Source organism: Camarhynchus parvulus, unplaced genomic scaffold (genome assembly GCF_901933205.1).
Source record: "Camarhynchus parvulus unplaced genomic scaffold, STF_HiC, whole genome shotgun sequence".
Taxonomy (NCBI): Eukaryota; Metazoa; Chordata; class Aves; order Passeriformes; family Thraupidae; genus Camarhynchus; species Camarhynchus parvulus.
Window position 1 is genome coordinate 120,892 of NW_022148523.1, and position 18,954 is coordinate 139,845.

Here is an 18,954-nt window from a genome sequence, read left to right on the forward strand (position 1 = left end):
CGTTGAAACTCCGGGAATTTTGGGGTTTAAACTCCAGAATTTGGGAGCAAAAAACCCCGGAATTTTTGGGGCTGAAACTCTGGAATTTTGGGGTAAAAACTCCGGAGTTGGGAGCAAAAAAACCTGGAATTTTGGCGCCAAAACTCTCGAATTTTGCTGCTAAAACTCCAGAATTTTTAGGGTTAAAACTCCGGAATTTTGGCCCTAAAACCCAGGAATTTTGGGGCTAAAATTTCAGAATTTTGGAGCAAAAACCCCGGAAGTTTTGGGGAAAAAACCCTGGAATTTTGGGCGTAGAACTCCAGAATTTGGGACTAAAAACCCCGGAATTTTTGGCCCTAAAACCCAAGAATTTTTAGGGCTGAAATTCCAGAAATTTTGGGGCCGAAAGGCCCGAGGTTTTGGCGCTAAAATTCTGGAATTTTGGGGCAAAACCCCGGAATTTTTGGGGCCTGAAACTCTGGAATTTTGGAGATAAAATAGGGGAATTTTCAATGTTAAAATTCCAGAATTTTGACTCTAAAACTTCCAATTTTTGGCACTTAAACCCTGGAGTTTTGGGGAAAATTTAACCCTGAAACGCCCAAATTTTGCTGCCAAGCCCTGAAATTCTCACCTTAAAACTTCCAAAATTTTGAACCTAAACCCTGAAATTTTAACCCTAAAACGCCCAAATTTGGAGATTAAAACCCTGGAATTTCCAACTCCAAACCCCAAAATTTTAACCCTGAAACTCCTGAATTTTGAGACCAAGAGCAGAATTTTCAGCCCCAAAAACTTTGGTCCTAAACCCGAAAATTTTAACCCTAAAACTCCCAAATTTTGGGACTAAAATCACGAAATTTCAGCGCTAAGCCCCCTGAAATTTCAACCTTAAAATTCCAGAATTTTAACCCCAAAACCCCCAAATTTTGGCCCCAACCCCCCCGAAATTTTAACCCTAAAACTCCCCAATTTTGAGGCAAAAATCCGGAATTTTCAGCTCAAAAACTCCAAAAATTTAACCCTAAAACTCCCGAATTTTGGCTCTAAAACCTTGGAATTTTAACCCTTAAACTCCCAAATTTTGAGACCAAAATCCGGAATTTTCAGCTCCAGTCCCCCCAAATTTTGGCCCCAAACCCCTGAAATTTTAACCCCGAAACTCCCAGATTTTGGAACAAAAATCCGGAATTTTCAGCCCCCAAACCCCAAAATTTTGGCTCTAAACCCCTGAAATTTTAACCCTAAAACTCCCGAATTTTGGCTCCAAAACCCTGGAACTTTAACCCTTAAACTCCCAAAATCTGAACCCTAAATTCCAGAATTTTGGCCCAAACCCTCCAAAATTTTAACCCTAAAAGTCCCAAAACTTTAACCCCAAAACTCCCGAATTTTAACCCCAAAACTCCCAAATTTTAACCCCAAAACTCCCGGATTTTGGCCCCAAACCGCCCAAATTTTAACCCCAAAACTCCCAAATTTTAACCCCAAAACTCCCGGATTTTGGCCCCAAACCGCCCAAATTTTAACCCCAAAACTCCCGAATTTTAACCCCAAAACTCCCAAATTTTAACCCCAAAACTCCCGGATTTTAACCCCAAAACTCCCGGATTTTGGCCCCAAAACTCCCGGATTTTGGCCCCAAACCGCCCAAATTTTGGCTGCAGTTTGGGGTGGGGGAGGGGCGGGTCCCTCAGTGCTCCATGGCCGCGGGGGGAGGGGTGGGGTGGGGAGGGGCGGCTCCCGCGCGGCCCCTCCCCCCTGCTGGCCCCGCCCCTCCCCCTCCCGGCCCCGCCCCCGGCCCCGTTTGTGGCCCCGGATGCAATGGAGGTGCCCGCACGGCCCCTCCCCCTGGCCCCGCCCCTCCCCCTGGCCCCGCCCCTCCCCTTGGCCCCGCCCCTCGGCATCTTCATCCCCATCCTCCTCCTCCTCGTCCTCGTCCCCCTCGCTCTCCGAGGAGCTCTCGCCGAACGCGCGCGGCTTCTCGTAGATGCAGCAGCCTGAGAACGGGGAACAATTGGGGGTTTGGGGAGATTTGGGGATTTTGGGGGAAATTTGGGGGAAATTTGGAGAGATTTGCGGGTTTTTTTAGGGAAATTTGGGGAGATTTTTGGGGTTTTTGGGGGGGAAATTTTGGAGGGAAATTTGGGGATTTTGGGGGAAATTTGGGGAGATGTTGGGTTTTTTTGAGGAGAGATTTTGGGGAGATTTGGGGGAAATTTGGGGATTTTTGGGGGGAAATTTGGGGGAAATTTGGAGAGATTTGCGGGTTTTTTAGGGAAATTTGGGGAGATTTTGGAGATTTTTGGGGGGAAAAATTTGGGGATTGTGGGGGGAAATTTGAGGAGATTTTGGGGGGAAATTTGGGGATTTTGGGGAAAATTTGGGGGAAATTTGGGTTTTTTTGAGGAGAGATTTTGGGGAGATTTGGGGGAAATTTGGGGATTTTGGGGGGGAAATTGGGGGAGATTTTGGGGTTTTTGGGAGGAAAAATTTGGGGTTATTGGGGGGGAATTTGGGGAGATTTTGGGGGTTTTGGTGGGGAAATTTGGGGATTTTGGGGGAAATTTGGGGGGGAATTTTGGGGAGATTTTGGGGTTTTTTTTGGGAGGGAGATTTTGGGGAGATATTGGGGTGAATTTCGGGGGTCCCAGGGCGGTTTTGGGGTTTTTGGGCCACGGGAGGTTCAGGGGGATTTTGAGGACATTTTGGGGAGATTTTGGGGCCATTTTTGGGATGGATTTTGGGGATTTTCCGGGAGGTATTTTTGGGAGATTTTGGGGCCATTTTGGGATTTATTTTGGGCCAATTTTGGGGCCATTTCCGGGCTGTGGTTGGGGCTGTTTTGGGGACATTTCGTGGAATATTTGGAACATTCTGGAGCTGCGGTCTGGGGAAAGTCCCGCCGGGATTTTGGGGATAATTCGGGAATTTTTGGGGCCATTTTTGGGGCTATTTTCGGGATATTTTGGGATATTTCAGGGCCCCATTTGGGGCTGTTCTAGAGATTTTTGGGAGCATTTTTGGGACTATTTAAGGGGCATTTTGGGATCTATTTGGGGCGATTTGGGGTCAATTTTGGGGCCATTTTTGGGGCTGTTTTGAGTCCATTTTTGGGGTGATTTTGGGGCTATTTAAGGGATACTTTGGGGATATTTTAGCCAAACTCTGGGGATATTTTGGGGCTGTTTTGGGGCCATTTTAGGGCCCCATTTGGGGCGACTTTGGGCTGATTTTGGGATCTATTTTGGGGCTGTTCTAGAGATTTTTGGGGGCATTTTGGGGATATTTTGGGGCTGTTTTGGGCCAATTTTGGGGCCATCTCTAGGGCTGTTTTGGGGTGATTTGGGGCCGTTTTGGGGCCGCTCACACTTGGACGAGCGCCGGCCCAGGTGCTCGTTGTCCACGGTGTCGCTCGACCACTCGACCTTCTTGTCCGGCTTCCTCTTCCTCAGCTTCAGCGTCAGGCTGCGGTTCTCCTGGGGGGAGGGGCCACCGGGGTCACCCAGGGGTCACCTGGGGTCACTCAGGGGTCACTCGGTGTCCCCAGGATCCAAATCCCCTCCCAGTCCCTCCCAGTTCCCCCCAAACCCCTCCCAGTAACCCCACAGACCCCTCCCAGTTTCCCATCCCCCATTCCCAGTCCCTCCCAGTCCCGGTCCCCCCTCCCATTCCCCCCGGCCCGGTACCGGTTCCGCGGTTCCGCTCTCGGTGACGGTGGCGGTGCCGCAGCCGCCGCCGCTCTCCGCGGTCTCCGCCATGGCCGCGGGGGGGTCCCGGGGGTGTCCCCGCTACTGGGAGGGGACGGCCCCGCTACTGGGATGGGGCGGGGGCGGAACTGGGAAGGGCCGGGCCGCTCTCGCCGCCGCCCCCGGTGCGGCGCCCGAGGCCGCCACCACTTCCGGTGTGCGGCGCCACTTCCGGTGGGTGCGGCAGCGAATCCGCTCCCCCTGCGCGGGCGCTTCCGGGGTGATTGCGGCGGGTACGGAGCGGCGGAGGGGACAATCTTGGTCAGGGGGAGATCGCGGGGGTGAAAAAGGGGCTGGGGGCGATTTTGGGGTCGGAAAAAGCAAAAAAATCCCCAAAAAATAAAAAATAAATTCAAAATTCCGCTTTAAATTTGGGGGAGTCGCTTTTATTTCTGCTCTGGTGCAAAAACGGACCCAAAAATCCCCAAAATTCCCCCAAAAATCCCAGAAACAGACCCAAAAAAGGTCCTCAAAAAATCCCCCAAAATCCCAAAAATAATTTTTTAAAAAATCCCCCAAATTCTTCCCCCCCAAAAAATCCCCCAAAATTGGGAATTTCAGGAATCTTCCTTCTCCTGGAACCTGCGGGAAAAAGGGGAGGGGTTGGGGAAATTTGGGAATTTTGGGGGAAATTTGGGAATTTGGGGGAATTTTGGGGCTTTTTGGGGTTATTTTTGGGGAATTTTGGGGGAATTTTGGGGTTATTTGGGGACATTTTGGGGTTAATTTCAGGTTATTTTTGAAACAGTTTTGGGGCTTTTTTGGGGTTAAATTTGGGGATATTTTGGGGTAATTTTCAGGATATTTTGGGGTAATTTTGGGAATTATTTCCGATTTTTTGGGGGGATTTTGGGGGTTCTGTTGGGTTATTTCAGGGGATATTTTGGGGTTATTTGGGGTTTATTTGGGGGATATTTTGAGATGATTTTTGGGGTTTTTTGAGGTTAATTTGGGGGAATTTTGGGGTTAAATTTGGGATATTTTGGGGTTATTTTAGGGTTGTTTTGGGGATTATTTTGGGGATTTTTGGGATGATATTTGGGGATTATTTCAGGGTAATTTTGGGGATATTTTGGGATTATTTTGGGGTTATTTTGGGGTAATTTTGGGGATATTTTTTTGGGATATTTGGGGGTTATTTCCGGATTATTTTGGGGATTATTTTGGGGATATTTTGGGGATATTTGGGGATATTTTTGGGGTAATTTTGGGCTTTTTTTTCAGGGTAATTTTGGGGATATTTTCGGGTAATTTTGGGATGGTTTCAGGGATTATTTTGGGGTAATTTTGGGGTGTTTTGGGGATATTTTTTGGGGGATATTTGGGGGTTATTTCTGGATTATTTTGGGGATCTTTGGGGGGATGTTTGGGGTAATTTGGGGTTTTTTTCAGGGTAATTTCAGGGATATTTTCGGGTAATTTTGGGGTTTTTTTTCAGGGTAATTTCGGGGATATTTTCGGGTAATTTTGGGCTGCTTTTAGGGATTATTTTGGGATTATTTGGGGGGAATTTGGTGCCTGACCTGCAGCGGGGGCAGGTGTAGAACACGGTCTGGCCCTCGTCGGCCGAGCGCATCTGCCGCGTGTGGAACCACAGCCCCTGGTGGGAGCACCGGGGACACGCCCTGTCCACCTGGAATACCCAAAATCCCATTTATTTACCCAAAAATTCCACTTATTTATCCCCAAAAATCCCACTTATTTATCCCCAAAAATTCCATTAATTTATCCCAAAAATCCCATTTATTTATCCAAAAATTCCACTTATTTATCCCCAAAAATTCCATTAATTTATCCCAAAAATCCCATTTATTTACCCAAAAATTCCACTTATTTATCCCCCAAAAATTCAATTTATTCACCCCAAAACTCCCATTTATTTATCCTTAAAATTCCATTTATTCACCCAAAAATTCCATTTATTTACCCCAAAATATCCCATTTATTTATCTCCAAAATATCCCATTTATTTATCACAAAAATCCCATTTATTTATCTCCAAAATATCCCATTTATTTATCTCCAAAATATCCCATTTATTTATCACAAAAATCCCATTTATTTATCTCCAAAATATCCCATTTATTTATCACAAAAATTCCACTTATTTATCCCCCAAAAATTCAATTTATTCACCCCAAAACTCCCATTTATTTATCCTTAAAAATTCCATTTGTTCACCCAAAAATTCCATTTATTTACCCCAAAAATTTCCATTTATTTATCCCCAAAAAATTCCATTAATTTATCCCAAAAATCCCATTTATTTACTTCAAAAAATCCCATTTATTTATCCCCAAAAAATTCCATTTATTTACCCAAAAATCCCATTTATTTATCCTTAAAAATTCAATTTATTCACCCCAAAAATCCCATTTATTTATCCCCAAAAATCCCATTTATTTATCCCAAAAAATTCCATTTATTCACCCAAAAATTCCAATTTATTTACCCAAAATCCCATTTATTTATCGCAAAAAATTCCATTTCTTTATCCCCCAAAAATCCCATTTATTTATTTTTTCCCCAAATTTTGGGGGATTTTTTTCCCCAATGTTTTTTTTTAATTTTCCCCAATTTTCGGTCATTTCCCCCCAAATTTTTTAGGATTTTTTCCCAAATTTTTGGGGGATTTTTTTCCCCCTTTTTTTTCCTTTTTTCTATTCCCCCCAATTTTTTGTTTTTTTCCCCCCCAATTTTTTTGGGTTTTTTTTTTTTAATTTCCCCTAATTTTTGCTTATTTTACTGCAAATTTTGGGGGGATTTTTTCCCCAATTTTTTTTATTTTCCCCAATTTTTGGGTTTTTCCCCTTAAATTTTTTGGGGTTTTTTTCCCCAAATTTTTTAATTTTTTGGGATTTTTTCCCCCTTTTTTTTTTTTAATTTTCCCCAATTTTTGCTTTTTTTACTCTGAAATTTTGGTGGGATTTTTTCCCCAATTTCCTTTTTAATTTTCCCCAATTTTCGGTCATTTCCCCCCAAATTTTTGGGGATTTTTTTCTCAATTTTTTTTTTTTTAATTTCCCCAATTTTTGCTTATTTTAATCCAAATTTTGGGGGATTTTTTTCCCCAATTTTTTTTTTTATTTTCCCCAAATTTTGGGGTTTTTTCCCCAATTTTTGGCCCCGCCCCCCGCCCCTTCCCCTCACCGTGGGTCCCTCCCGGGGGGCGGGGCCAGGGCCGCCCCCCCGGGGTCGCGCATGCGCAGTGAGCTCCGCACGGAGCGGCCCTGCAGCTCTGAGGGGAAAAAAACGGCAAATTCGGGCAAAAGAACAAAAAAGGGAAATTTGGGGAAAACGGGGGGAAAAGGGCAAAAAAAAACGGAAAGAAAAAGGGGAAAAAACGGGGAAAAAAATGGGGAAAAAAACGGGGAAACAGTGGAAAAAACGGAAAAAACGGGAAAAAAACGGGGAAAAAAACGGGGAAAAAACGGGAAAAACGGGGAAAAAACGGGAAAAAAACGGGGAAAAAACGGGAAAAAACGGGAAAAAAACGGGGAAAAAACGGGGAAAAACGGAAAAAAACGGGGAAAAAACGGGGAAAAACGGGGAAAACGGGAAAAAATGGGGGAAAACGGGAAAAACGGGAAAAAAACGGGAAAAAACGGGAAAAAAGGGGGAAAAACGGGGAAAAAAACGGGGAAAAAACGGGGAAAAATCGGGGAAAAACGGGAAAAAAACGGGAAAAACGGGGAAAAACGGGAAAAAACGGGGAAAAAAACGGGAAAAAAGGGGAAAAAACGGGAAAAAAGGGAAAAAAAACGGGAAAAATGGGGAAAAAAGGGGAAAAATCGGGGAAAAACGGAAAAAAACGGGGAAAAAACGGGAAAAAAACGGGAAAAAAGGGGAAAAAACGGAAAAAACGGGGAAAAACGGGGAAAAACGGGGAAAATGGGAAAAAACGGGGAAAACCGGGGAAAAACCGGGGAAAAAACGGGGAAAAAAAAGGGAATTTTGGGGAAAAATGGGGCAAAAAAGGGGGAAAAATGGAATTTTGTGGGGGAGAAAATGAGAATTTGGGGGGAAAAATGGGGGAAAAAAGGGGGGAAAATGGAATTTTGGGGGGGAAAAATGGGAAGAAATGAGAATTTTTGGGGAAAATAAAGGGAAAATTGGGAATTTTAGGGGAAGAGATTGGGGAATGGGGAAAATGGGAAAAAGGGGAATTTGGGAATAATGTGGGGAAAAACGGGGAAAAAAAACGCGGAAAAAAAGGGAATTTTGGGGGAAAAATGGGGCAAAAAAGGGGGAAAAATGGAATTTTGTGGGGGAAAAAAAGAGAATTTTTGGGGAAAATAAAGGGAAAATTGGGAATTTTAGGGGAAATGGGAAATTTGGGGATAACGTGGGGAAAAGGGGGAGTGGGGGGGAAACAGGGAAAAAACGGGGAAAAAAAGGGAATTTTGGGGAAAATGGGGGGAAAAAAGGCAGGAAAATGGAATTTTGTGGGGAAAAATGAGAATTTTTGGGGAAAATAAAGGGAAAATTGGGAATTTTAGGGGAAAAGATTGGGGAAAATGGGGGAAAACTGGGAAATTTGGGGGGAAAATAATGTGGGAAACGGGGATTTGGGGAAAATGGGATTTTGGGGAAAATGAGAATTTTGGGGAATTTAGGACAGGTTTTTCTGGGATTTTAACGGGATTTTGGTGAAATGTTAATGGGGATTTTATTGGGATTTTTAATGGGGAATTTAATGGGAATTGAAGTAGATTTCAAAGAGATTTTAATGGGATTTGAATAATGGGGATTTTTATGGGATTTTAGTGCGATTTTATTGGGGATTTGAGTGGGAATTTTAATGGGATTTTTATAGGATTTTAAATGGATTTTAACTGGATTTTTATGAGGGTTTTAATGGGATTTGAAATGAAATTTTAGTGGGAGTTTCATGGGGATTTTAATGGGATTTTTAGTGCGATTTTAATGGGATTTCCCTGGGATTTTTAGTGAAACTTTAGTGGGAGTTTAATGGGGATTTAATGAGAATTTAATGGGATTTTTAATGGGGATTTAATCGGATTTTAATGGGGATTTTTAGTCGGATTTTAATCGGATTTTAATGGGATTTTAGTGGGAATTTTATGGGGATTTTAATGGGGATTTTTATCTGGATTTTTATGGAATTTTAATGGGAATTTTAATGGGATTTTAGTGGGATTTTAATGGGATTTTAATGGGATTTTAATCAGATTTTAATAGGATTTTAACTGGATTTTAGTGGGGATTTTATGGGGATTTTTATGGAATTTTAATGGGGTTTTTAATGGGATTTTAATGGGGATTTTAGTGGGATTTTAATGGGATTTTAACTAGATTTTTATGGGATTTTAATGGGATTTTTAATGGGATTTTAGTGCGATTTTAATGAGATTTTAATGGGGATTTTAAATAAGATTTTAATGGGATTTTGATAGGATTTTGCAGATTTTCACAGGATTGATGGGATTTTATTGGGATTTTTAGTGGGAGTTTAATGGGGATTTTAATGGGATTTTATTGGGAATTAAATGGGATTTTTAGTGGGAGTTTAATGGGATTTTAACTGGATTTTTAAGGGGATTTTTAAAGGGATTTTCATGGAATTTTTAGTGGGAGTTTAATGGGGATTTAATGGGAATTTAATGGGATTTTTTAATGGGATTTTAATCGGATTTTAATGGGGATTTTAATGGGATTTTTAGTGAAACTTTAGTGGGAGTTTAATGGGGATTTTTATAGGATTTTTATGAGATTTTAACTGGATTTTGGTGGGAATTTTAATGGGATTTCAATGGGATTTCAATGGGATTTTTATGGGATTTTATTGGGAATTTTAATGGGATTTTAATGGGAATTTAATGGGAATTTTAGTGGGAGTTTAATGGGGATTTTAATGGGATTTTAACGGGATTTTTAGTGAAACTTTAGTGGGAGTTTAATGGGGATTTTTATAGGATTTTTATGAGATTTTAACTGGATTTTGGTGGGAATTTTAATGGGATTTCAATGGGATTTCAATGGGATTTTTATGGGATTTTTTAGATTTCCACAGGACTGACGGATTTTCTCGGGTTTTTTTTTGATTTTTCGGGTTTTTTGGGATTTTTCTCCCCCAAACCTGAGCAGGGGAGGCGGAAGGAGCAGCGGGGGCCGGGTTTAATGGGATTTTTAGTGGGAGTTTAATGGGGATTTTAATGGGATTTTATTGGGAATTAAATGGGATTTTTATGGGATTTTAACTGGATTTTGGTGAGAATTTTAATGGGATTTTAAACGGATTTTTTTGGGGATTTTTATGGGATTTTGCAGATTTCCACAGGACTGACGGATTTTCTGGGTTTTTGAGTTCGGGTTTTTGGGATTTTTCTCCCAAACCTGAGCAGGGGAGGCGGAAGGAGCAGGGGGCACGCCGGGCGCTTGGGGGGCCGGCCGGGGCAGCACGGAGCGCAGTCGGGGGAGAACCGGGGACAGGAACAGACGGGAGGCCCATCTGGGGCAGAACAGAGCAACAATCACCCAAAAATCACCCAAAAATCACCCAAAAATCACCCAAAATAAACCCAAAATAACCCCAAAAATAACCCCAAAATCACACAAAAATAACACCAAAATAAACCCAAAATAAACCCAAAAATCACCGAAAAATCACCCAAAAATCACACAAAAATCACCCAAAATAAACCCAAAATAAACCCAAAATAAACCCAAAAATCACCCAAAATAAACCCAAAATAAACCCAAAAATCACACAAAAATCACCCAAAATAAACCCAAAATAAACCCAAAAATCACCCAAAAATAACACAAAAATAACACCAAAATAAACCCAAAAATCACCCAAAAATCACCCAAAAATCTCCTAAAAATCACCCAAAAATCACCCAAAAATAACACAAAAATAACACCAAAATAAACCCAAAATAAACCCAAAAATCACCCAAAATAAACCCAAAATAAACCCAAAAATAACCCCAAAAATATCCCAAAAATAACCCCAAAATCGCACAAAAATAACACCAAAATAAACCCAAAATAAACCCAAAAATCACACAAAAATAACACCAAAATAAACCCAAAACTCCCACAAAATAAACACAAAATAAAGCCCAAAATCACCCAAAATAAACCCCAAAAATCCCACAACATAAACCCAAAAATCACCCAAAATAAACCCAAAAATAACCCCAAAAATATCCCAAAAATAACCCCAAAAATCACACAAAACAAACCCAAAAATAACACAAAAATACCCCCAAATATCCCCAAAAATAACACAAAATAACGCCAAAACTAACCCCAAAAATAAGCCCCAAAACAACACAAAAACACCCCAAAAATGACACAAAATAACCCCAAAAATAAACCCCAAAAATCACACAAAATAACCCCCAAAATAACAGAAAATAACCCCCAAAACAACCCCAAAAATAACCCCTAAAACAACACTAAAATACCCCAAAAATAACACAAAAATAACACAAAATAACCCCAAAAGTAACAGAAAATAACCCCCAAAATATCCCAAAAATGACACAAAACAACCCTAAAAATAACCCGAAAACAACAAAAGCCCAAAAATAACAAAAAATAACCCCAAAAATAACCCAAAATAAACCCCAAAATAACCCCAAAAATACCGCAAAAATAACCGCAAAAATATCAAAAAAATAACACAAAAAAACCCCAAAAAATAACAAAAAATAACCCCAAAACTGACACAAAATAACCCCCAAAAAAGCCACAAAATATCCCAAAAATTCCCCCTAAAATCCCAAAATTGTCCCCCGAAAATTCCCAAAAAAATTCCTCCAAAAAATCCAAATTCCCCCCAAAAAATTCCCCCTCAAAAATTCCGAATCTCCCCTAAAAAAGCTCCGAAAAAAATCCCTCCAAATTTGCCCCAAAATTCCGCCTCAGGATTTTTCAAATTCTCCTCAAATTCCCCAAAAAAATTTCCCCCAAAATTCCCCAATTTCCCCCGAAATTTCCCCCCCCAAAAAATCCCAAATTTCCCCCCAAAATCTCCCCAAAATTCCCTCAAAATTTTCCGCCCAAATTCCCAAATTTTCCCCAGAAAATCTCCCAAAAATTCCCCCAAAATTCCCAATTTTCCCCCAAAACTCCCAAAATTCGCCCCAAATCCGCCCCTCCCACCCCCCTTACCCCTCACCCCCCAAAATTTCCCAAAATTTCCAAATCTCCCGGGCCCCCCAAAATTCCCCAAAAATTCCCCCAAACCCGCCCCTCCCCCACCTCCTCCCGGAGCCGCCTCAGCGCGCGCGGGAAACTCCGCAGGCCCCGCCCCTTCCCTGACGTCACTTCCGCTCCCTCCGCCAACCGGAAGCCGCCCTCAGGGCTCTCCGGGGAGCGTTTAATTAACCCTTAATTAATTCATTAATGAATTATTTACGCAGGGGGGCGTAGCCAAAAGAGAGGGGCGTGGTGTAACGAAATGGGCGTGGCTTCAAATAAAGGGGCGTGGCTTAAACGCTTAAAGTGAGGACGTGGCTTAAAAACTGCTTAAAATGGGCGTGGCTTAAGCAAGAGGCGTGGTTTCCTGTATGAGGGCGTGGTCGCGCCGCCTTATTTACATAGACCAGCCGTCTTGGCGCGCTCTGATTGGTCAAAATCCGGGTTTAGTGGGCGTGGCCTCGCCGTTGCCATGGCGACACTTCCGGCGCTGCCAACCGGAAGTGGCGGCGCTCCCGGGAAGGCGCCGCCGGTCCGGGGGGGGCAGGGCAGCGATTTTGGGGGAAATTCGGGGATTTTTGGGTAAATTTGGGGATTGGGGGGGAAATTCGGGGAATTTGGGGTTTTTGGGGGGTCCCGGGATCGGGCGGGTGGGGGGAGGGGAATTTGTGGGGGTTTTGGGGCCTTGTTTGGGGTGGGGGAGGGGCGGGGATTGGGGGTGAGGGGGGAAAATTTGGGGATTTTTGGGGGAAATTTTGGGGAAAATTTGGGGATTTTGGGGTTTTTTTAACGGGGGGAGGTGTTGGAGGAGTTGGTTTGCATTTTGGGGGGGTTTTGGGGATAAATTTGCCGATTTGGGGGCTTTTTGAGGGGTTTATTTGGATTTTTTGGGGGAAGATTTGGGGTTTTCTCGGGGGGGTTTATTTGGATTTTTTGGGGTTTCTTTTGGGTTTCTTTGGGGATTTTTTAAAGGGAGAAATTGGGGGTTTGGGCAGAATTTTTCTTATTTTTTGGGGGGAAATTTGGGGATTTTTTTGTTTGGTTTTTTGGGGGGATTTATTTGGATTTTCGGGGGTTTTTTTGGGTTTATTTGGGGATTTTGGGGGGATTTTGGGGGATTTTTGGGGGAGTTTGAAGAGCTCCTTTGGATTTCTTTTTCCAGGTTTTTTGGGGGGGAATTTTGGAAGAATTTTTTGTGGTTTTATTTGGATTTTTTTGAGGTTTTTTAAGGGAGTTTTTTTTTCAGCTTTTTGGGGGGATTTTTGGGGAATTCATGGGAACGTTTTTCGGGTTTTTGGGGGGATTTTTTGGGGATTTTTTTCCCATTTTCGGAGGCGACTTTGGGGAGAATTTTTAGGGATTTTTGTTTTTTGGTGTTTTGGGTCATTTCGCGAAGTTTTGGGCGAATTTTTTGGAGTTTTTTGGGATTTTTTGGAGTTTTTTGTGATTTTTTTGTGGTTTTTTTCCCCTTTGACCCCTCCCCCAACTCCCCCTAAAAATCCCCAATTTTGGGGAATTTTCAATTTTTTTCCATTTTTTTCCCCCCCCCAGGATCTCTGCGGCCCCTCCCCCCTCCAGGAGCTCCAAATTCCCCAAATTTGCCCCAAAATTCCCGAGGGGGGAGGGGGAACCGCGGCGCCCCCTCCCCCGCTGAGCCCAGGTGAGTGCGGAACCAAAAACGGGGAAAAAAACGGAAAAAATGGGAAATTTGGGGAAAAAAATGGGAAAAAATATTTTTAAAATTGGAATTTTGGGGAAAAATGGGGAGAAAGAGGAAAAAAAAAGGCAAAAAATTGGGGGAAAATGGGAAAAAAATGGAATTTTAGGGGAAAAAATTGGAATTTTGGGGGAAAATGGGAAGAGGGAAAAAAGGGCAAAAAATTGGGAAAAAAGGGGCAAATGGGAAGAAAATGGAATTTTAGGGGGAAAATTTGGAAATTTTAGGGAAAAAACTGGGGAAAAAGGAGAAAAAATTGGAATTTTGGGGGGAAAAATGGGAAAAAATGGGGATTTTGGTAAAAAGAGTAAAAAAACGATGAAAATGGGGGAAATGGGGAAAATACTGAAGAAATTGGAATTTGGGGAAAAATGGGGGGAAAGAGAAAAAAGGGAAAAAAATTGGGAAAAAAGGGGAGAAAATGGGGAAAAAATGGAATTTTAGGGGAAAAATGGGAAATTTGAGGGGGAAAAAAGGAGAAAAAATTGGAATTTTGGGAAATAATTGGTATTTTGGGAAAAAGGTGAAAAAACTGTGAAAAAGTGGCAAAAAATTGGGGGAAATGGGAAAAAAAATGGGAATTTTGGGGAAAAATGGGGAAAAAATTCGGAAAAAGGGGGGAAAATGGAATTTTAGGGGAAAAAATGGGAAATTTTAGGGGAAAAACTGGGAAAAAAGGAGAAAAATGGGAATTTGGGGGAAAAATGGGAAAAAATATGAAAAAATTGGAATTTGGGGGGGAAATGGGAAGAAAGAAGAAAAAAAAGGCAAAAAATTGGAAAAATTGAATTTTGGGGAAAAATGGGAAAAAAGAAGGAAAAAATGGGGAAAAAATGGAATTTTAGGGGAAAAATTTGGAAATTTTAGGGGATAAGCTGGGACAAAAAGGAGAAAAAATTGGAATTTTGGGGAGAAATGGGAAAAAACGATGAAAAAGTGAGAAAAAATGGGGGAGGAATGGGAAATTTGGGGAAAAAATGGGGGGGAAATGGGGAAAAAAATTGGAATTTAGGCACAAAAAGGGAAAAAGTAATTAAAAAATGGGGGGAAATGGGAAATTTTGGTTAAAAAAAGGGAAAAACGATTAAAAAATGGGAAAAAATTGGAATTTTGGGGAAAAAATTCTGGAATTTTTGGGGCAAATGGGAATTTTAGGAAAGAAGTTGGCGCTCACAGGATTGAAAATTGAATTTTAACAATGAAATTAATTTCAAATTCATATTTGACAGGATTCCAAATGGCATTTTCACATCAGAATTCATTTAAAATGAATATTTAGCACTTCAGTTTATTTAAAATTAATATTTGACAGGGTTTAAAATTAAAATGTAACATTGGAATTAATATTTAACTGGGTTAAAAATTCATTTCGATCGGGGTTGGACTCTGCCCTCGGACTCCAGATTGGTGAGGGCAGAATTTGATTTTTTTCCTCTTTTTTTTAAGGACTTTTTTCCCTTTTTGAACAGAATTTTCAGGAATTTTTAGGAATTCTTTCACCCTCCTTGAAATTTGGGGTGGGAAGCTGAAATTTCCATTTTTTTCTCATTTTTTAAAGCAATTTTGGGGCATTTTAAAGGGATTTTTTTTTAAATTTGAGGGATTTTATTAGTAGGGTTTAATTTGTTTTTCCCCCAGTTTTTTCCCCTGTTTTAAAATTAATTTCTGGGGATTTTTAGGAGACTTTGGGGAATTTTTCTTCAATTTTATTGCTTTAAATCACAAGGTTTCAATTCTTCTGTTGGGGGTGATTTTGGGGGCATAAAAATGAAATTTGGAGCCTGAAATTTGGGAATTTTCTCTTTTTTTCCGCCAGAATTTGGGAATTTTGGAGGCTTTTTGTGCCCAAATTTGGGAATTTTGGACTTTTTTGTGCCCTAAATTGGAAGTTTTGACTTTTTCTCCTCCTAATCCCAGGAACTGCCCATTTCTAACCCCAAATTTCCCTTTTCTGCCATTTCTAACCCCAAATTTCTCCTTTCCTGCCATTTCTAATCCCAAATTTCTCCTTTTCTGCCGTTTCTGACCCCCAATTTCCCTTTTCCCCTCATTTTTAACCCAAATTTCTCTTTTTCTGCCATTTCTGACCCCAAATTTCTCTTTTTCTGCCATTTTTAACCCAAATTTCTCCTTTCCTGCCATTTCTAACCCTAATTTCTTTCTCTGCCATTTCTAACCCCAAATTTCTCTTTTTCTGCCATTTTTAACCCGAATTTCCCTTTTCCCCTCATTTTCAACCCAAATTTCTCTTTTTCTGCCATTTCTAACCTTGAATTTCCCTTTTCCCCTCATTTTTAACCCGAATTTCTCTCCTTTCCCTCGCCCCCAGCCCCATGTGAAGGATCCTGAAGAAGAGCAGCCTGGCTCTGCTGACCCAAAAATTGGGAATTTTGACTTTTTCTCCTCCTAATCCCAGGAATTGCCCATATCTGACCCCGAATTTCTCCTTTTCTGCCATTTTTAACCCAAATTTCTCTTTTTCTGCCATTTCTAACCCCAATTTCTTTCTCTGCCATTTTTAACCCAAATTTCTCCTTTTCCCCTCATTTTTAACCCAAATTTCTTTCTCTGCCATTTTTAACCCAAATTTCTCTTTTCCCCTCATTTTTAACCCGAATTTCCCTTTTCCCCTCATTTTTAACCCAAATTTCCCTTTTCCCCTCATTTTTAACCCAGATTTCCCTTTTCCCCTCATTTTTAACCCAGATTTCCCTTTTCCCCTCATTTTTAACCCAGATTTCTTTCTCTGCCATTTTTAACCCAAATTTCTCTTTTTCTGCCATTTTTAACCCGAATTTCCCTTTTCCCCTCATTTTTAACCCGAATTTCTCTCTTTTCCCCCCCAGCCCCATGTGAAGGATGCTGAAGAAGAGCAGCCTGGCTCTGCTGGGTGCCGCGCTCTTCCTCGCCTGGAACGGGCTGCTGCTGCTGCTGCTGTGGGGCCGCCGGCGCGCTGGGCGCCGGGCCCGCACAGCTCCCGCCGAAGCCGCGCCTGCTGCCGGCGCAGCTGCTGCAGCTGGCGCAGGACGCCGAGGCCGAGCTGCGGCTGCAGCGCGAGCTCCTGCTGCAGATCCAGCAGCTCAGCCGGCTGCAGCGCCACAAAGCGCCGCCCAGAACGCCGAAAACGCCGCGAAAAACCCCAAAACCCGCCGCCCGCGAGGAGGACGAGGAGGAGGAGGCGGCGCCGGTGATCCCGGTGCTGGTGCTGGCGTGCGACCGCAGCTCGGTGCGGCGCTGCCTGGATAAGATCCTGCGCTACCGCCCCAGAGCGCGGCGCTTCCCGGTGATCGTGTCGCAGGACTGCGGCCACGCCGAGACGGCGGCCGTCATCGCGTCCTACGGCGCCGCCGTGTCGCACATCCGCCAGCCCGACCTCAGCGACGTGCCGGTGCCGCCGGAGCACCGCAAGTTCCAAGGGTATTACAAAATCTCCCGGCACTACCGCTGGGCGCTGGGGCAGGTGTTCCGCGCCTTCCGCTACCGCGCCGCCATCGTGGTGGAGGACGACCTGGAGGTGGCGCCGGATTTCTTCGAGTATTTCCAGGCGGTGCTGCCGCTGCTGGAGCAGGATCCCAGCCTGTGGTGCGCCTCGGCGTGGAACGACAACGGCAAGGAGGCCTTGGTGGACGCCGGGCGCGCCGAGCTGCTCTACAGAACCGATTTCTTCCCCGGCTTGGGGTGGTTGTTGTTGGCCGAGCTCTGGGATGAGCTGGAGCCCAAATGGCCGCCGGCGTTTTGGGACGATTGGATGAGGCAGCCGGAGCAGCGGCGCGGCCGGGCCTGCGTCCGGCCCGAGGTGTCCAGGACGATGACGTTCGGTAGGAAAGGCGTGAGCCACGGGCAGTTTTACGATCAGTACTTAAAGTTCATCAAACTCAACGACCGCTTCGTGCCTTTCACCCAAATGGACCTTTCTTACCTCAAAAAGGACCGGTACGAAGGATTCTTCCTCCAGCAGGTTTATTCCGCCCCCGAAATCCACCTGGAGGAGCTGCAGAAGGATTCGGGGAGGGATTCGGGCCCGGTCAGGCTCCAGTATCGGGGCAGGGATTCCTTCAAGGCTTTGGCCAAAGCTTTGGGGCTCATGGACGACCTCAAATCCGGCGTGCCCCGCGCCGGCTACCGTGGCGTCGTCAGCTTCGTGTGCCGCGGCCGCCGCGTCTTCCTGGCGCCCCGACTGGACGGGCACGTCGACCCTCCTGGAGCTGAGGGTGGGCGTTTCGGGTGCATCTGTCCCTTTTTGGGTTGGATTTGCCCCCCTTTTTGAGGGGGGGGTTTTGCAGAATAAAAGGTGAGAAATGTGGGGGTTCCGCCGTCGTCCCCCCCCCACCACCGTTTGCATCACTGCCGTTTGCATCGTTAAGTTTAACCGACGTTAAGTTTAAACCGTCCTTTAAGTGGTTTAAACCATCCTTTAGGTGGTTTAAACCGTCCTTTAAGTGGTTTAAACCATCCTTTAGGTGGTTTAAAAGTCCCTCTCGAGGGTAAATTTGGTTTTTTTCCTGGGGTGGGTTTGGTGCTGGCGGACATGGGCAAGGATTTTCCAGAATAAAAGTTAAAACGGAGGTGAAAAAACCTCCACTATCCCAGGTTTGTTTTGCTGCCATGTCCGTCTGAACTTCATCCCAAAAATTAAAGTCCCTTTTGGGCTTAAATTTTGCCTTTTTGGAGCCAGATAGTGAAAGTGGAATAACTCCAAAGAAACCAACCGCAGGATTTGTTGACATCGCCAGGTGCCCAAAGCTGATTAAATTAACTCCAATCCAGTTGGCAATGCCCAGTGCCTTTTCCAGGAGCGGATTTCTATGAGGGAATGATGAAATTTTGTAAATCTCAGGCACTGAACTCCTCAGGAACAGGCCGGGAGTCCCAGCAGGAGCCGCTTCCAGGGCTCGGTGCCTCTCTCAGACAACCCCTGCTCCATCCCCGACTCACCCTCAGCGATTTTTTGACCTTCTGGAACATTCCCGGACGTTCCACGCCCGTTTCTCCCTCCCGCGCCATTTTGAGCCGTCACTCCCCTCACAGACCCCTTCAAATACCCCGCTGAGCCCGTCCCTCGCTCCTATTGGCTGATTTTCCCGCCCAAACCCTACAGCTCATTCTGATTGGCTGCTTGCGCCGCCGCGTCACTCGTTTCGCGCTGATTGGTCAGGGCGGCGCTGAGGGGCGATCCCGCCCTCGTCCCCTCACAGCTCCGGTCATGGCGTGGCCCCGATCTCAGCGCGGATTTTGCAGGTTTTGGGTCCTTTATTCTTTTATTTGTTTTGCGTTAAATTCTCGTGAAGCGCCCCCGGTGCCCCCCGTGTTCCCTCGGCAGCGGCAGCCCCGGCC

General features: G+C 43.9%; 2 protein-coding genes and 1 long non-coding RNA gene across 3 annotated transcripts; 1 reads left to right on the forward strand and 2 right to left on the reverse strand.

Moving 5' to 3' along the window:
• Positions 1-182: 182 nt before the first annotated feature.
• On the reverse strand, positions 183-4,159 carry LOC115916876 (E3 ubiquitin-protein ligase PPP1R11-like). The gene is made up of 4 exons (XM_030970613.1): positions 3,672-4,159; positions 3,353-3,461; positions 1,823-1,982; positions 183-204 (listed from the first exon to the last, which is right to left on the reverse strand). Exons 1-4 carry the CDS (start codon positions 3,741-3,743, stop codon positions 183-185), a joined length of 363 nt encoding a protein of 120 aa, XP_030826473.1. The 5' UTR covers positions 3,744-4,159.
• Positions 4,160-4,209: 50 nt separating this feature from the next.
• On the reverse strand, positions 4,210-6,938 carry LOC115916886. Its single transcript, XR_004061639.1, has 3 exons — positions 6,882-6,938; positions 5,255-5,364; positions 4,210-4,313 (listed from the first exon to the last, which is right to left on the reverse strand). It is a non-coding gene; the product is annotated as an uncharacterized LOC115916886 (long non-coding RNA).
• Positions 6,939-12,462: 5,524 nt separating this feature from the next.
• LOC115916879 (alpha-1,3-mannosyl-glycoprotein 2-beta-N-acetylglucosaminyltransferase-like) lies at positions 12,463-17,815 on the forward strand (the record flags this gene model as incomplete). Its single annotated transcript, XM_030970614.1, is given in 4 exon segments — positions 12,463-12,485; positions 13,455-13,563; positions 16,467-16,566; positions 16,568-17,815. Coding segments are annotated over 2 exon segments (1,335 nt in total), but the record flags the coding sequence as incomplete, so codon positions are not given.
• Positions 17,816-18,954: the final 1,139 nt, after the last annotated feature.

Coding starts and splice junctions, on each gene's coding strand:
- LOC115916876 (XM_030970613.1), bottom strand. CDS start 3,743: ATGGCGGAGACCGCGGAGAGCGGCGGCGGCTGCGGCACCGCCACCGTC. Junction 1,983..3,352: donor GGGCCGGCGCTCGTCCAAGT/GTGAGCGGCCCC, acceptor CCCCGTTCTCAG/GCTGCTGCATCTACGAGAAG. Junction 205..1,822: donor CGGGGCCAGGGGGAGGGGCC/GTGCGGGCACCT, acceptor CCTGGGTTTTAG/GGCCAAAATTCCGGAGTTTT.